General features: G+C 33.2%; 1 protein-coding gene and 1 long non-coding RNA gene across 3 annotated transcripts; one reads left to right on the top strand and one right to left on the bottom strand.

The window, feature by feature from the left end:
• Nucleotides 1-2,808: 2,808 nt before the first annotated feature.
• Nucleotides 2,809-10,934, top strand: LOC133868287 (uncharacterized). Its single transcript, XM_062305102.1, has 8 exons — nt 2,809-2,918; nt 3,541-4,334; nt 6,001-6,189; nt 6,824-6,915; nt 8,228-8,287; nt 8,372-8,441; nt 9,928-10,131; nt 10,240-10,934. Exons 2-8 carry the CDS (start codon nt 3,687-3,689, stop codon nt 10,624-10,626), a joined length of 1,650 nt encoding a protein of 549 aa, XP_062161086.1. The 5' UTR covers nt 2,809-2,918; nt 3,541-3,686; the 3' UTR covers nt 10,627-10,934.
• A 536-nt stretch (nt 10,935-11,470) lies between these two features.
• On the bottom strand, nt 11,471-13,721 carry LOC133869380 (uncharacterized). 2 transcript variants are annotated; one of them, XR_009900427.1, is made up of 4 exons: nt 13,407-13,721; nt 13,108-13,227; nt 12,614-12,933; nt 11,471-12,058 (listed from the first exon to the last, which is right to left on the bottom strand). It is a non-coding gene; the product is annotated as an uncharacterized LOC133869380 (long non-coding RNA). The 2 variants fall into 2 exon arrangements; XR_009900426.1 differs by lacking the exon at nt 13,108-13,227.
• Nucleotides 13,722-14,328: the final 607 nt, after the last annotated feature.

Below are 14,328 nucleotides of genomic sequence, written 5' to 3'. Positions count from 1 at the left end.
GGCGAATTGATCAACAATTGCCATGTCAACGAAAAAAGATGAGAGAATGACGAGAAAATAAAAATAGCATTTTTCTAAATTTATAGAAGGGAGCAAATTAATAATAATCCCGTAAAATCTTCAAAAGAAGCCAGAGAAGCACAATATGTGGCACAACACATACAACAATCATCTTCGTCATCCCAATCTTATCAACGGCTCGCATCCTCTGCCCCACTTCTCTCAAATCGAGCTTCTTAGCTGTCAATAACTTCCCAAATCGAACGGCCCCCATTAACCCCCGCTCTTACCTCAAACCCCTATACTAATACAACTCCAAATCCCACCACTTCTCCCATAAAACACATTTCATACATCAAAACCTATTTTCTTGTTCAAGTTATATTCCTTGGGCCTTTATATATAGATCAAATCCTGATAAAAATAATTTATCATGTGACAGGATTTGATCAATAAGGCCCTTGAAATAAACGGGAACGCCAAAAAGAAGAAGTAGAACTGTGATTTTACAAGTAATTCTAAAAATTATATTCATCATGCATTTTTTGTGTTTCTTCAAAATTTAAAATTATTATTGTATTTGTAACAAATCACTATTAAATTTTGATTTAATTGTAATTTTAAAAGTCGTATCAATTTTAAAGGGACACAATTAATAATGATATGAATATAACCTCTAGAATTACTCAGTTAATTGGTTCTTGGTCGGCAAGAGAAATTATATTTTGCCACCCAAAGACATTACTGTTGACACAACTATTGATTTTTTTTCTTTAATTTTTTTTTATTATTATTATAAAGAAAACACAAAACTAAACCCCAAACCATTTACATGGTTTTGTGATTTTTTATTTAATAAAAAGAAAAGGTCAATAATTGTGTCATAGTTGTGTTATGAGATGGCAATACATCACATCTCGGTGGGCAATATGAAACCATGCCCGAATTTAGGTGTCAGTGTTTTTTTTTATTTTCTTTTTAATTATTTGGATGAATTCAAACCATCCATTGCATTACAATTTGATAGTTTATATGATTGCAGAGAGCCTCAACGGATTGCATTGGAAAAATAGGCATTGTAACTTGGATTATGTCATGATTTTGTAAGGGCACTAGCAATAACTTTTCTAAATTTTATTATTCTTTTTAAATGTAGGAAAAACTTTAAAAAAAATTACTTCAATTAGATTTTCTTGTTATTCCCTACATTAAGAAAACACGCGAGAACGAAAAGTTATACCCTAAATCTAAAGAAGCAAAAGTTGTTTTCTTAACATTATTTTAATATAAAAACTTTATTTCTTCTCTCTCATTCCTCTAACATTTCTTTGAAATAATATTTGAATAATTTCTGGTTCCTCTGGCATTTATTTTAAATAATATTTAAATAGTAAGGTAAAATATAATAGAAGCAATTGTGAAATGCATTTAACTATCGAAACAAAAAATAATTTAATTACATAAATTAAGAATAAGAATAATATTCTGAATCTGAATCTTTTGGGTGTTGAATTTTTGAATAAGAATAATATTCTGAATCTGTTTGCAGATTTTGAGGCAATGAAAATGTGTTTGGATTTTAAATAGAATTCAGATTCTTTTTGAATTTGTGTTTGGGTGTTGAATTTTTTAGATTAGAAAAAAAATGTTTTTTAATGGTAGAAATTGATTAGAAATTATTGAATTGTATAAAAAGTTTGTATATAATGATTGGTGTTAAATTTATTAGAAAATAAATAAATAAACTTATTTTTTCTAAAAAAAAAAAAAAGCCAACCACAATGGCCGCCAGGGGTGACCCAGCCACCCCTTCCCCCTTTTTTTGAATTTTTTTTTTAAAAAAATAAGTTTATTTATTTATTTTTTAATAAATTTATATTTTTTTATTTAAATGGACACGTGTCTCCATCTTATTGGTTTGATGTGGCACTGACATGTCATTTAATAGAATCTGTCAAATTTTTTAACAGAATTTGACTTCAAAAATCGATTTGTAATTATAATTTACCACAAACACCTTCCATGAACTTTTTAAACCATAAGGAGTGATTCATAATTATGGTATACTCTAGGGACCAGTGGTACAATTATCCCTTAAATATTTTTGAGATTGGAAAAAAAAAATATTTTTTAATAATAGAAAATGATTGGATTGTATGAAAAGTTGTGTATAATAATTAGTGTTATAAAAATTAATATTAGTAATGATTAAAATAATTATACCATTTAAATATTTAAATATTTAAATCTAAATTTTATTCCGATTGGATGTACATTTTTAAATTTTTGAATAAAACCTTATCAGAATATTAAAAAAGTTTCTAACCAAACAGTCCCAAAAGCATTTTAAGTGAAGCACTTGCTACTCAGATAATTCATTTATGGTGTACTGTTTTCGCCGCAGAATCTGTTAGGAAGATCAAGGGGCCTGGTACTTTGCTCGAAGTTACCGGATCCGGAGATGTATTTGATTATTATTTTTTTTCGCATTTTTTTTATATCTTTTTTTTTTTTTTTTCTATTTTCATATTCATTATTAAACCGGTAAAACTTACGATTTCTTAAATTCAATGTTTTTTATTTATTTATTTATAATTTGAGTTTTTTAAAAAAATAATATTAATTTTTTAAAAAATTTTGATTAAATTTCAATTAAAATATATAAATTATTACCAAATTTAAGAATAAAAATAAATATTTCATTTCACACTCATTTATTTTTGATAATAATTGTTATATTTTCTCATAAAATTATTATTCTTCAAACCAAACGAGTCACCTTTTTATCCCTCTCTCCACCTCGGCGCATGTTAGTAACCTTTTTCAGTCGGATTCCTTCCCAGCTTGATACCCACGCTCTCTATCTCTCTCTCTCTCTCTGGAAGGACACTCGCTTTCTCCAGCATCTTCATTCCCTGGTAATTTCGTTGTTCGCTACTTCTCACTTCATTCATGAGTCATGGTTAGATTCCAAAACTGATTACGCCTTTATATTTTTTTGTTACTCCATGTTGATTATTGAGCTTTTAATCATTGGCTAGCTGCTTTAATTGTTTGGATTTCAATTGCTTGTTTGCCAATGCATGCTTGCTTAGGCTCTTATTTTTGTTGAAATTTTCATTTTAGATTGGGATTCCTTGTAATGGTTGGTGGCTAAATTTGTGATCAGGTAAATTGTAACAAACCAGACGATGATAATTATAGAAAACTTTGGAATGGTTTGGTTTCAGTTGTTTATGGAAAAAGTACTTATTCATCAAAAAAGAAAAAAAACTCGGAATGGTTGAAAATTATAGAAAGACGAATTTCTAGTCTTTCTGGGAAATATGTTTCTTCTTGTAAATTGTTAAGTGCGAATTAGATGGTGGCGGTGACAATGAGGAGTTGTTAAAGAGCTATGGAGTTTGGCTTTTGTTACAGTGGTGAAATGTGTGTGTGCGTTTGTTTGTTTGTTTTTGTTTTTTTTTTTTGAATTTTGAATTTTGAATTTTGCTTTCCCCATGAGCTTTGCAGCATTAACTTGGGATGGTCCTCTTGCAGTTTACCAAACTCAACTTCTCAGCATGTCAACGTGGGCTTCTTGAAAAGCTGGCGTCAGTGGAGTTGTTTCAGGAAATAGATGCATGTGAAGTTCCTGTTGTGTGAGTGACATCGGTGAAAACCCCTCTAGTTCCCCAGGCAATAACATGAAGAAGCCAGATAGCCATAAAAATCATTCTAATAAAGATGACCAGCTGCGAAATGATCTTTGGACAGATGGGCTTATTTGTGCTTTTGAATTCATTCGTGGCCGAAAAAAACCAATTAGTTCAAGATCTGGTTCAAAGATCCCATCCACACAGCATATAGAGGGTGAATATTCAATGATGCGCGTGCCTGAAAATGGACAAGCTGAGGTTTCTTCACCAAGTCTAGATAAGAATAAATTAATTGATCTCAGGACCAATGAGACTTCCACTTTTGATAACTACAAATATAGCCAAATGCAACAATCAAGCCAATTTCATGGTATAGAAAGACTTGATGGTAGTCACTGGGTATCAATTGGCTGGGCTAGAATTTCAGAACTTGTCAAAACTGTGCAAGTGGACACGGACTTGGTCTTGCAGCAGTTTGAGTCCATAGATGATGAATCTGATCTAACTGTTGCAGATTTAGCAGCTCCATACTGGGAGCGCCCGGCAGGCCCCATATGGTGGTGCCATGTCTCTGCAGATCACCCCTCCATTCAGGCATGGCTCAGCAAGGCTGAGTTCTTACTTCCAGCTGTAAGTTTAGCTTTAAGAAATGAAAGTCGCCTGATTAGTGAGAGGATGAAACACCTTCTGTATGAGGTAGATTTCTTTTTTGAGTATATCTGAAATTGCCAATTTTATTTGTTATTTAGTTTCGTGTATTACATGACTTGCATTTAGAGTAGAATGTACCAAATGATCATTGACCTAAAGCCATGATCAGTATCAGGCGTCTGAAGCAAATAAAGAGTGCTGAATTGTTAATAGCTACACAGTTGGTTATACTTCTCTGAGGGAAGGGAATATGAATTTTGTGTTTTAAGCTGAAATAGGGATTTGGATAATTTTTTGTTATTCTTTGCATTCTAAGATTCTTTATGTTAATATGTGACTGTATGACTGAACCTTGGATAAAATGTTGATTGGACATATCTTGTCAATAAATGTTACAGAGTCCTACTTCTGTAAAGCAACAAAACTGACAGTTTTACAGATTTCACATGACCGGTGGGTCTTGAACCTAGAACTACACCCTCCACCCAATTCGTACTGGGAAGGAGGTATTGTTTGAAAAAGAGCTTATCGGCTTTGATAAGTCTGTACTTTTTACATTAGTTTTTCATCCCCCATCCCCTCTCTTAGTTGTTAAACTTCTTCCTATGCGGTATAATATTTTGTCCTTTTAATTTGTCCACCGTGTTTTTTCTAAAAGAAGTGAAAGATGACCTAAATTCAATTTTTACAATAGAAAGTATGAGTAAAAACAAAAACAAGATAAGTCAATAAAGAATATGTAGAAATTAAGAAATCATAAAATTATTACTCTGTTAGAGTAACAGCTCTATAGGTTCAAGATCCACAATTCATATGGAGTTATTCTATATAGTAATATATAGAGTTCACATGATCTTTTTGACGGAAACCACCTATTTCTAAAAAGTAAATGCCTGTTGTTTCTTGAAACGACGACACTTCTAGCCATGGCATTTGATAGATCTGAATAAAAAACTTCCAATAATAAAACGTCTAATTGTTCTTATAATGACATGATGAGCTATTAATAACTATTAGAATATTTAAGCTAAAGGTTAAATAACTATTCAAGTTTCTGAACCTAGGAAGTCAGGATTTTTAAAGCTCTATTGAGTTAAATTCAGTGTCGGCTATCTAGTTAGTCACTAGATCATCGATATGAAATCTGATATGGGTATAATGAGAAGGGAAGAGGGAGGGAATACAAATTACAGTATTTAAGTTTGGAAGTTATTGATACTGTCTGCCACCTCTTGCACAAGATCACATGTAGGGACAGTTGACCCTGGCTTTCAAAAACTGCACTTTGTTTAAATTGCTTTAAAAGGACTTAGCAAGATGGAGGATGCAAATGTAGCATTTTTGTAGTTTGACTAAAAACTACAATACCTGTAAAGAATACATATATATTTTTTTTTTGGGGGGGGGGGGGGGGGGTGGGGTTGCACGAGTCATCCACTGATGGTCAATCTTGATGGTATTTTCATTTATACAATCACCCTTTAAGTTAATGGTTCTTACTATAGCTATGTACTGTACATTGAACTAAGTTATTAAGTGTTTACTTTCTATTTCATTATTAGAATGAGATGAATAACCGGAAGATAATGGTTTGCTGTAATTGCTCTTATGGAAAAGTGGTTTCAAAAGTCGATAAATTTTGTCCTTCAATTTTTTATGGACTGTGATTGTGTTGGATTCTTTATTATGCTTTATACTATCTATTATTCAGGTCCCAGTTAGGGTTGCTGGAGGGCTGTTATTTGAGCTCTTGGGACAATCAGTTGGTGATCCTTTTGTTGATGAAGACGATATCCCCATTGTACTTCGGTCCTGGCAAGCACAAAACTTCCTAATAACTGCATTGCATGTAAAAGGACATGTTTCCAGAATAAATGTGTTGGGCATCACAGAAGTTCAGGTTGTTCATGCTGGAAAGAAAGATATTTTCAATGGTCCAAAGGCTTATGAGACGAAAACAGGGACAGATTTGTGGTGGGGGTAACAAAATATTTTATCACTAACTAGTATACTACTTTGTCAAAAGCTCCCCCAAGTATTCTAGAAGTTATTCATATAACCACTTCAAACAGATTTGTTCTTTTTGGGCCTGCCCATAAAAGTTTCATAATCTGCCCCTAATTGAAAATATGTATAACTTTTCTAGAATAATCTGCCCCTAATGTAAACAGATTTTACATTCTGGAAACATGTAAAAGGACATGTTTCCAGAATAAATGTGTTGGGCATCACAGAAGTTCAGGTTGTTCATGCTTGAGAGAAAGATATTTTCAATGGTCCAAAGGCTTATGAGACGACAACAGGGACAGATTTGTGGTGGGGGTAACAAAATATTTTATCACTAACTAGTAAACTACTTTGTCAAAAGCACCCCCAAGTATTCTAGTAGTTATCCATATAACCACTTCAAACAGATTTGTGCTTTTTGGGCCTTCCCATAAAAGTTTCATAATCTGCCCCTAACTGAAAATACGTATAACTTTTCTATTTACTTCATTACTGCCTCATAGATTTGGTGCTCTGCTTTTGGATAGGAGCTTCTTCTTACTGGAGGTTATAATGCACCAAGAACAGTGCATGAAGTCATATCACATCTAGTTTGCCGCCTTACTCGATGGGATGATAGGTAATGAATGCATGGATAAATACTGTTGTTTATATATATGAAAGCTTTAGAAGCCTGCATACTTCTGAATGACACAGAAACATTGATGTATACTCATGTATGTAATTTTGAAATGCTTCAATATCTTCAGAGTTTTGTGAAAAGTCTCCATTTTTTTCCCCTTTTCTTTATACAGTCACATGTATCGTACATGCCAAGAGTTGTGTGACAAAAGTAATTGACAATTTTGAATTATGGTTCAGAAATATTAATCTAGGGCGCTATCTGCTCATAAAATCTATTTAATCTTTTTCTTTTTTTTTTTGATAAGTAATAAACCATTCTTATTAAAAGCGTAAGGCGCCCCCAAGTACACCGAGAGTATATAGGAGGAGACACCTAACTAGAAAGAGAGAGGGGAGACGTAAAGAAGTACTTCAATGCTGCTCGATATGAGGCCAATTGTTTATTATGATTTTACCATGGGTCTTACTGGCGATCTACTGGTTCTTGCTGATCAACTTCTTTACAAGACTTTTATCTTTTCCATGGCTTGGGACTGATATGGTTAAGATACAACTCAGAACACAATAACGGATATAAATGGATGCAGGTTTTCATCTGTCATCATTATGTACTTCTCATTGAGGCCTTTAGTCCATTTCCTTATTATAGGCCAAACAGAACCCTACCATCGTCTACAAATGAAAAACAAATTTAGCACAATGTCTTCCTCTAAAGAAAACCTATGCCGTCTGTCTCTTGACAATTGACCAGTCACATATCTCTCAACCACTTGGGTTAGTGCATCATGTATATCTTCTTTTCATTCTCATATAGGATATCTTTGACTATTCTTTCAAGGATGATGAAATAGCAGTTGACATTTTTGGAGTTCCAAATGCACTAAATAAAATAACACTAGAAGTAATCTTTTTATAAAATTTAGCTAATGATGTTTCCGAAAATCGTAAAAAAAATAAATAAATAAAATAAAATTCATTCCCTCTCTCTCTCTCTCTCTCTCATACACACACCCACACACAGTACATGCAGGCACTCACATATAAGTATTATTGAAGCGTGTGAAGCAGATGCATGTATCATTAATTATTTAGTTCACATTGTGCCATTATTTGGGTGGTTACTTTATAACAGTTATAACAGACATTCTGAAAATTTGTCAGCTTTTCTATTTTGTGCTTTGACTCTTATTTCTGTTTCATCATCCATAATATCATAAGTATTTTGTGTTTGATCATATATCTCTCAGCCTCTCAACATTTCAATTTTCAATTTTCTGGACAAATTTGACGCTTTATTTGTTTTATAGGCTATTTCGTAAAGACATATTTGGGGCGGCAGATGAGATTGAATTGAAGTTCATGAACAGGTCTTGTTACCTCATTATTTTTAAAGTAATTTTCTCCACAATTTTATATCTACGATGCTGACCAATAATTCCCCCTATGAATAGGAGAAACCATGAAGATTTGCAGCTCTTTAGTATAATTCTCAACCAAGAAGTCAGAAAGCTATCAAGACAGGTATGTTACTTCTCCTTGCTAGAATGGAAGCACTTGCAGAGAATAGTCCATGAGTATGCCAGCTGGGATATGATATTTATGGAATTTTCATAGATCATAACTGCTGAGTGATTAAGGCAATAATGTTAAATAAAGTTTTAAGGTGATCTTTTCGCCTCTTATTCCCCTATATATTTATTTGTGATGGTAGTCAATACTCGCTACTTGTTTTTTTTTTTTTTTTGGATGAATAAGAAACTTTACTAATGAAACAATACATTACAATGAGAAATAAAGTTCGCCCCGTGACACCACAAAACAGAAATAGACATAGATTAAAACAGGAAAGGAAAATCTGAAGCAAAAAACAAGTGTTATGGAAGCAATCTTCCTAACTAAATGCAAACAAGAACTCCATCTTCCTAGACAATTGGAAGAAGAATTCAATGAGCTTAGAAAAAATCACTGGACCAGAATTTTGAGGGATCTGGCGAGCAAGCTTAAGAGAGATCTCTTTCTTTTGCATAGCATGTTGGAGGATAATCGGAATAACATCTGAGTGGATGATGTTGAATTAGTATTCTCACTTTTTGGATTTCCATCATCTATCTTAAACATTTCTTCAACTTTTTTTTTTGGATAAGTAAACAGTTCTTCAACTATATATGGAGTTAGACGTGCAGCCCAAGCAACATTAAGTAGAATCAAGTCAAGCTTTCTCTCTTTTCTAGTGGTAGAACTATATGCTTGTGACTGAAGCTACAGGCAAAAGATAGATTACTTTTATTTTCTGTAGCTTCTCTGCAGGCTAAAGAGATAATAAGTCATTTAATCTTTTGGATTCTAGACTTGTAGTAAAATATATGCTTTTATTAGCACTTGTGATTGTTGGTGATTTTTTCATGTATGAATCATCTATCCATTAACTGGCCCTTGTGATTGTGACTGTGGAAGGCCCAGAGATAACAAAGGATGGGATTGACATAAAGGGATTCCTCCCTAAATAGTTTACAGGAAATGTTGTAAACATTTGAGTGGCTATCCAGGATGGGTATTGGTCATTTTAAGTTCGCGCTACAAATAGTTTTTCTAGAGAACTGGAAATATATGGTTAATAGCTTATTCAGATGTGGAATTCTAATACTATCAGAGGTTCGTTTTTAACACTCATGTTAAACTAAGACTTACATATTTAGCACCCTAGGAATGTTTCCGTTGGTTTTCATTTGCATTATTTTCTCTCATGATTTCTTCTTGCCTATATACAATACACCAATTGTGTAAATTGGGAGAAAAAACTTTTGCACTGTCACCATATTTCTCTAACCTTGTTTCCATTAATTGTTCAGGTTGGAATAAGATACTGTTGATTTTTTTAATATATTATCATACTAAGGCTACCCAATGTTACCATTTACTTTTTGTTGACAATCTTGTAAGGTCACCCTGCCACTGAAGTTCATAGGTACAAAGACGACAATCTATAATTTTCCAGGTTCTCTTACAGGTGATCAGAGTGAAGTGGTCACTTCATGCAAGAGAGGAAATCGTTTTTGAGTTTCTCCAACATTTGAGAGGAAATGCAGCAAGAAGCTTATTAGAGGGCGTAAGAAAAAGTACAAGAGAAATGATTGAGGAGCAAGAAGCTGTTCGTGGCCGCTTGTTTACCATTCAAGACGTGATGCAAAGTACTGTCCGTGCGTGGTTGCAGGTTTGCAAACAAAACCAAAATCTACTCTGAAACTTTTGAACTTCTAGGTAATAGTTAATGTGGCCAAACATGTCATAAGTTTCTCATCTTTTGTAAATATTAATTCAGGATAAAAGCCTTCGAGTAACCCATAATCTCACTGTTTTCGGGGGCTGCGGTCTCGTTCTTTCTATAATTACTGGGCTATTTGGGATCAATGTTGATGGAATGCCTGGAGCAGAGAATACACCATATGCATTTGGTTTATTTACGGGCATCCTCCTTTGCTTAGGAGTTATACTGATTGCAGTTGGACTACTTTATTTTGGGTTGAAAAAGCCTGTTACTGAGGCGCAGGTTCAAGATAGGATGTTGGAGCTGCAAGAGTTAGTTCAGAAGTTCAAGCATGAGGCAGAGACTCATGCCCAAGTCCGAAAACATTTTTCTAGGAATAACTTGCCCCCAACTGCTGGCGACGTATACGTAGACAACGCAGATTATTTCCGCATACAGTGACATTGTTATGCTTGTTCACCGAAAAAAGAAAATGCAGTGACTGCTCTTGGCTGATTGCGACTTCCGGTGGAGGGGACTTTTTTGCAAATTAGGCTATGTTCTATACAAGAGATTAAAGACTAAGCTCGTGGTATAAAATTCTTGTAAATTTGCATGGAATTCTTGTAAAATTCTTGTAAGTTTATAGATGATGTACTTTGTCACAGAAGGATCCTGAATTAGGTATATTAAATTTGAAGTAGCTGGAAGAGGTTTATGAAAAAGAGCATACTACCTCTTGGTTATCCAATAAAGATGGTGATTTTCTTCGTCCTTTATGAGAAAAGTAATGCTATAAATCATTTTTATCTTACAATTATTTCAAAATATTAACGCAACGGTCCCAACAACCTTCAGATCAATCCTTGTTAAAAGTAAAGGAAGAAAAAATCGATTAGTTAAAACTGCCGCATTAACATTGTTTTTTGTTAGGATAGATGTGGAACAAAAATGTAATTTTTAACACACTTAAGAAGATAAGGGAATAAGAATAGGAACATTTAAAGCTGCAAATTCTTTCCCTCTTGAATCTTTGATAGGTTCATGTCTGATTGAGCAAGTTACTGGATTATAACCCAGAAGTATGGCATTTGTGTTTTGACTGTTTGCGTGCAGTTGGTAGTTGGTAGTTGGTACTTCTCTGAAACCCCCTACCTCTCAGAAGCAAGAAAATTTTCAAAACTTCTCCAAGAATCTTCATTGAACTTATCTAAGGTGCAAATTAAACGTACTCTGTAAAACAAAGCATGCACGGCAACTTAAGCTGCCAATGGGATTGATGAATATTGACACAAATGCTCTCATATATGTGTACACAGGTGGAGTGCATGTTACTGCCTGATCTCATAAAGTTTAAAAGCAATTCTTCTATACCACTGGCATTGGCATCTGACGTCCAAACCAATCAAGTTTACAAAAAAAAAAAAAAACAAGATCAACATTTGGACATGAATATCAACTGAATCAAGTATGCAAGATTGAGGTAAATTTGAAGCTTATAAACTAGATCACAAGTATACCGGAAAAAAAAAAAAAAAAAAAAAAGAAAGAAAAAAGAAGACATTCCCTCCTTCCTCCTCTACTTTTGTACAGCATATGCATCATTTAAGAAGAGATCTTGTTAGATGCTCCCGTGCAGTGGCCAGTGCTTGACTTATTGTCGGTGAAAAAAAAATCAAAACAAGGATACAACTTAAATATGGTAGCAGTGGTTGTCCATTTGTTCAACTAAATGTTTACTGCATTCCCTTTGGGAAGAGATGAAAGAAAATTGGGGGAGGGAGGGAAGAACAGGATTTTGATACCTGCTCAGACAAAGGAGCTCCAGCATGCATCCATACTATTACTTGCAACCTTCCCCGCTATAATATTTGCATCTGTCTCAAGAACAATTCTGTAGCAGATACAAATTAGTTAAATCTGGTGGGAAGACATGCCCCTGAAGAGTTGACGGCACACATAGCTATGAAGAAATAGTAATCCAAGATAATAATAATTACAAGCTATAAAAGCTTCTTTAACAATAAGATAGTAGAAGGTCAAGCTACCAGATGGCACTCCTCTGGTTTCTGAAGGTTCTACTAGAGTACCCACTAAAACTAGGCACAGTCAATTGTAATAATTCCCAACCAAATAGATAATACCAACACAGAAGAATCCTCAGGAAAATGATTTTGGAACAGCAATTTCCAACTGAGGCTTTAGAAATATTGATGAGCTTGTATGTGGGCTATGCCTCACAATAATAACACAACCATTAAATTTCACCAAATAAAACTTCTACACTACAGGATTTTTAGGATCTAATTTTTCAATATTTTTAGTTTTAGCTACCCAGACAAACAAAAGAGGCATAGCTATGGAAGATAAAATATCAATAAATAGAGCTAAAAATTAAAAATTAAAAATGAAAGGAAAAAGGAAGTACACAAAAATACATATTGCATACCCGCCGTCAACAATTTCATCGAGGCATAATAGAATGAGATCCAAGTTCTCCGGTGCCTCTTTCTTGTCCACATTACCTCTGGAATGAGGGAAAAAAGAAAGTATATAAAAGAGTTAATAAATGAATAATTACAACAATTGAATTACAAAAAGAGGGTAAAAAGGAACAGCAATTATGAAGAAGGCCAGCAGCATCGAAAAATCACTGAAGAACAGTGGCTAAAATGAGCTCGTTTTCATCTTCACCCCCAGTAACGAAAAAGTGAAGGTCTTGAACAAACTTGTAAACAACGATGTTGTTCTCAAACATTGCTATTTCCGCTGTAGATAGAGTAGGTAGATGTTAATATTGTACACTATAAGAATCAAAACAAAGAACTCAAGACACATAAAACGTAGTTCTTTTTCCTTTTCTTTTTTTTCTTTTTTTTTTTTTTTTATTTTTTTATTTTTTATTTTTTTATGACAAGGAACCTTCGGTCAATTAGTACTCACCCAGGTAAACTTCGAATCCGTATAAAGCACCCCTTCGCATGGATTGGATAATACTCCACACATAAACATAGCTCTCACTAGAGATCAACACATAAACAGTCTCACTTGCAAACCAGGGCACTTCAGGGGAGGAAGAAGGGGGGGAGGAGATCAAACAAAATCAATATAAGACTAGAAAGATTATATATAAGACACCAATAAAAACATCCAGGGAGAAAGGCATTCATTTATTCATTTATTTATTTGATATAACTAATTTAAGGACTTTAAAAATTAAAACAATTAAGGAAACAGGTTACCTTCTGTCCTGTCCGTGCATTTGTCTTTTGAGTTTTGGTAAATACAGACTTCTCAAATGCTTCCTTGGTGCCGTCGATAACTTCCCAAATCAAACGGCTCCCATTAACCCCCGCTCTTACCTCAAACCCCTCTACTAATACAACTCCAAATCCCACCACTTCTCCCATAAAACACATTTCATACATCAAAACCTATTTTCTTGTTTAAGTTTTACTCCTCGGGCCTTTATATATAGATCGAATCCTGACAACAATAATTTATCATGCGACAAGATTTGCCAAAAAAGAAGAAGTAGAACTGTGTTTTTACGAGTAATTCGGTTAGTCGCCACAAAAAGACATTATCATTGACACAACTATTATATTTTTTTTTTTTTTTTTAATTTTTTTTTTAAAAAAAAAAAAAAAAAAAAAAAAAAAAAAAAAAAAAAACACAAAACTAGACCTCAACCCATTTACATGGTTTTGTATTTTTTTTATTTAATAAAAATAAAAAGGTCAATAATTAATGTAAAAAACACTCTTAAAAAAAATCACTTCAATTAGATTCTCTCATTGTTCCATGCAATATGAAAACATAAGTGAACTAAAAGTTATACTCTAAATCTTAGAAAGCAAAAATAATTTCCTGAACATTATTTTAATATAAAAAAAAAAAAAAAAAAACTTTATCTTTTCTTTCTCTCTAACATTTCTTTGAAATAATATTTAAATAATTTATGGTTCCTGTAGCATTTAATTTAAATAATATTTAAATAACAAAGTAAAATATAATAGAAGCAATTGTAAAATACATTTAACTATCGAAACAAAAAAATAATTTAATTACGTAAATTAAGAAAGCATTTAAGTGAAGCAACTGCTACTTCCTATCAGACTAATTCATTTATAGTGTACTGTTTTCGCCGCAGAATCTGTTAGG

The sequence above is a fragment of the Alnus glutinosa genome, chromosome 5 (assembly GCF_958979055.1).
Source record: "Alnus glutinosa chromosome 5, dhAlnGlut1.1, whole genome shotgun sequence".
In the NCBI taxonomy this organism is placed as follows: Eukaryota; Viridiplantae; Streptophyta; class Magnoliopsida; order Fagales; family Betulaceae; genus Alnus; species Alnus glutinosa.
The sequence above is the reverse complement of the archived record's forward strand: the minus strand, read 5'-3'. Positions and strand labels throughout refer to the sequence as shown.

Coding starts and splice junctions, on each gene's coding strand:
- LOC133868287 (XM_062305102.1), top strand. CDS start 3,687: ATGAAGAAGCCAGATAGCCATAAAAATCATTCTAATAAAGATGACCAG. Junction 8,442..9,927: donor TCAGAAAGCTATCAAGACAG/GTATGTTACTTC, acceptor GTTCTCTTACAG/GTGATCAGAGTGAAGTGGTC. Junction 10,132..10,239: donor CTGTCCGTGCGTGGTTGCAG/GTTTGCAAACAA, acceptor ATATTAATTCAG/GATAAAAGCCTTCGAGTAAC.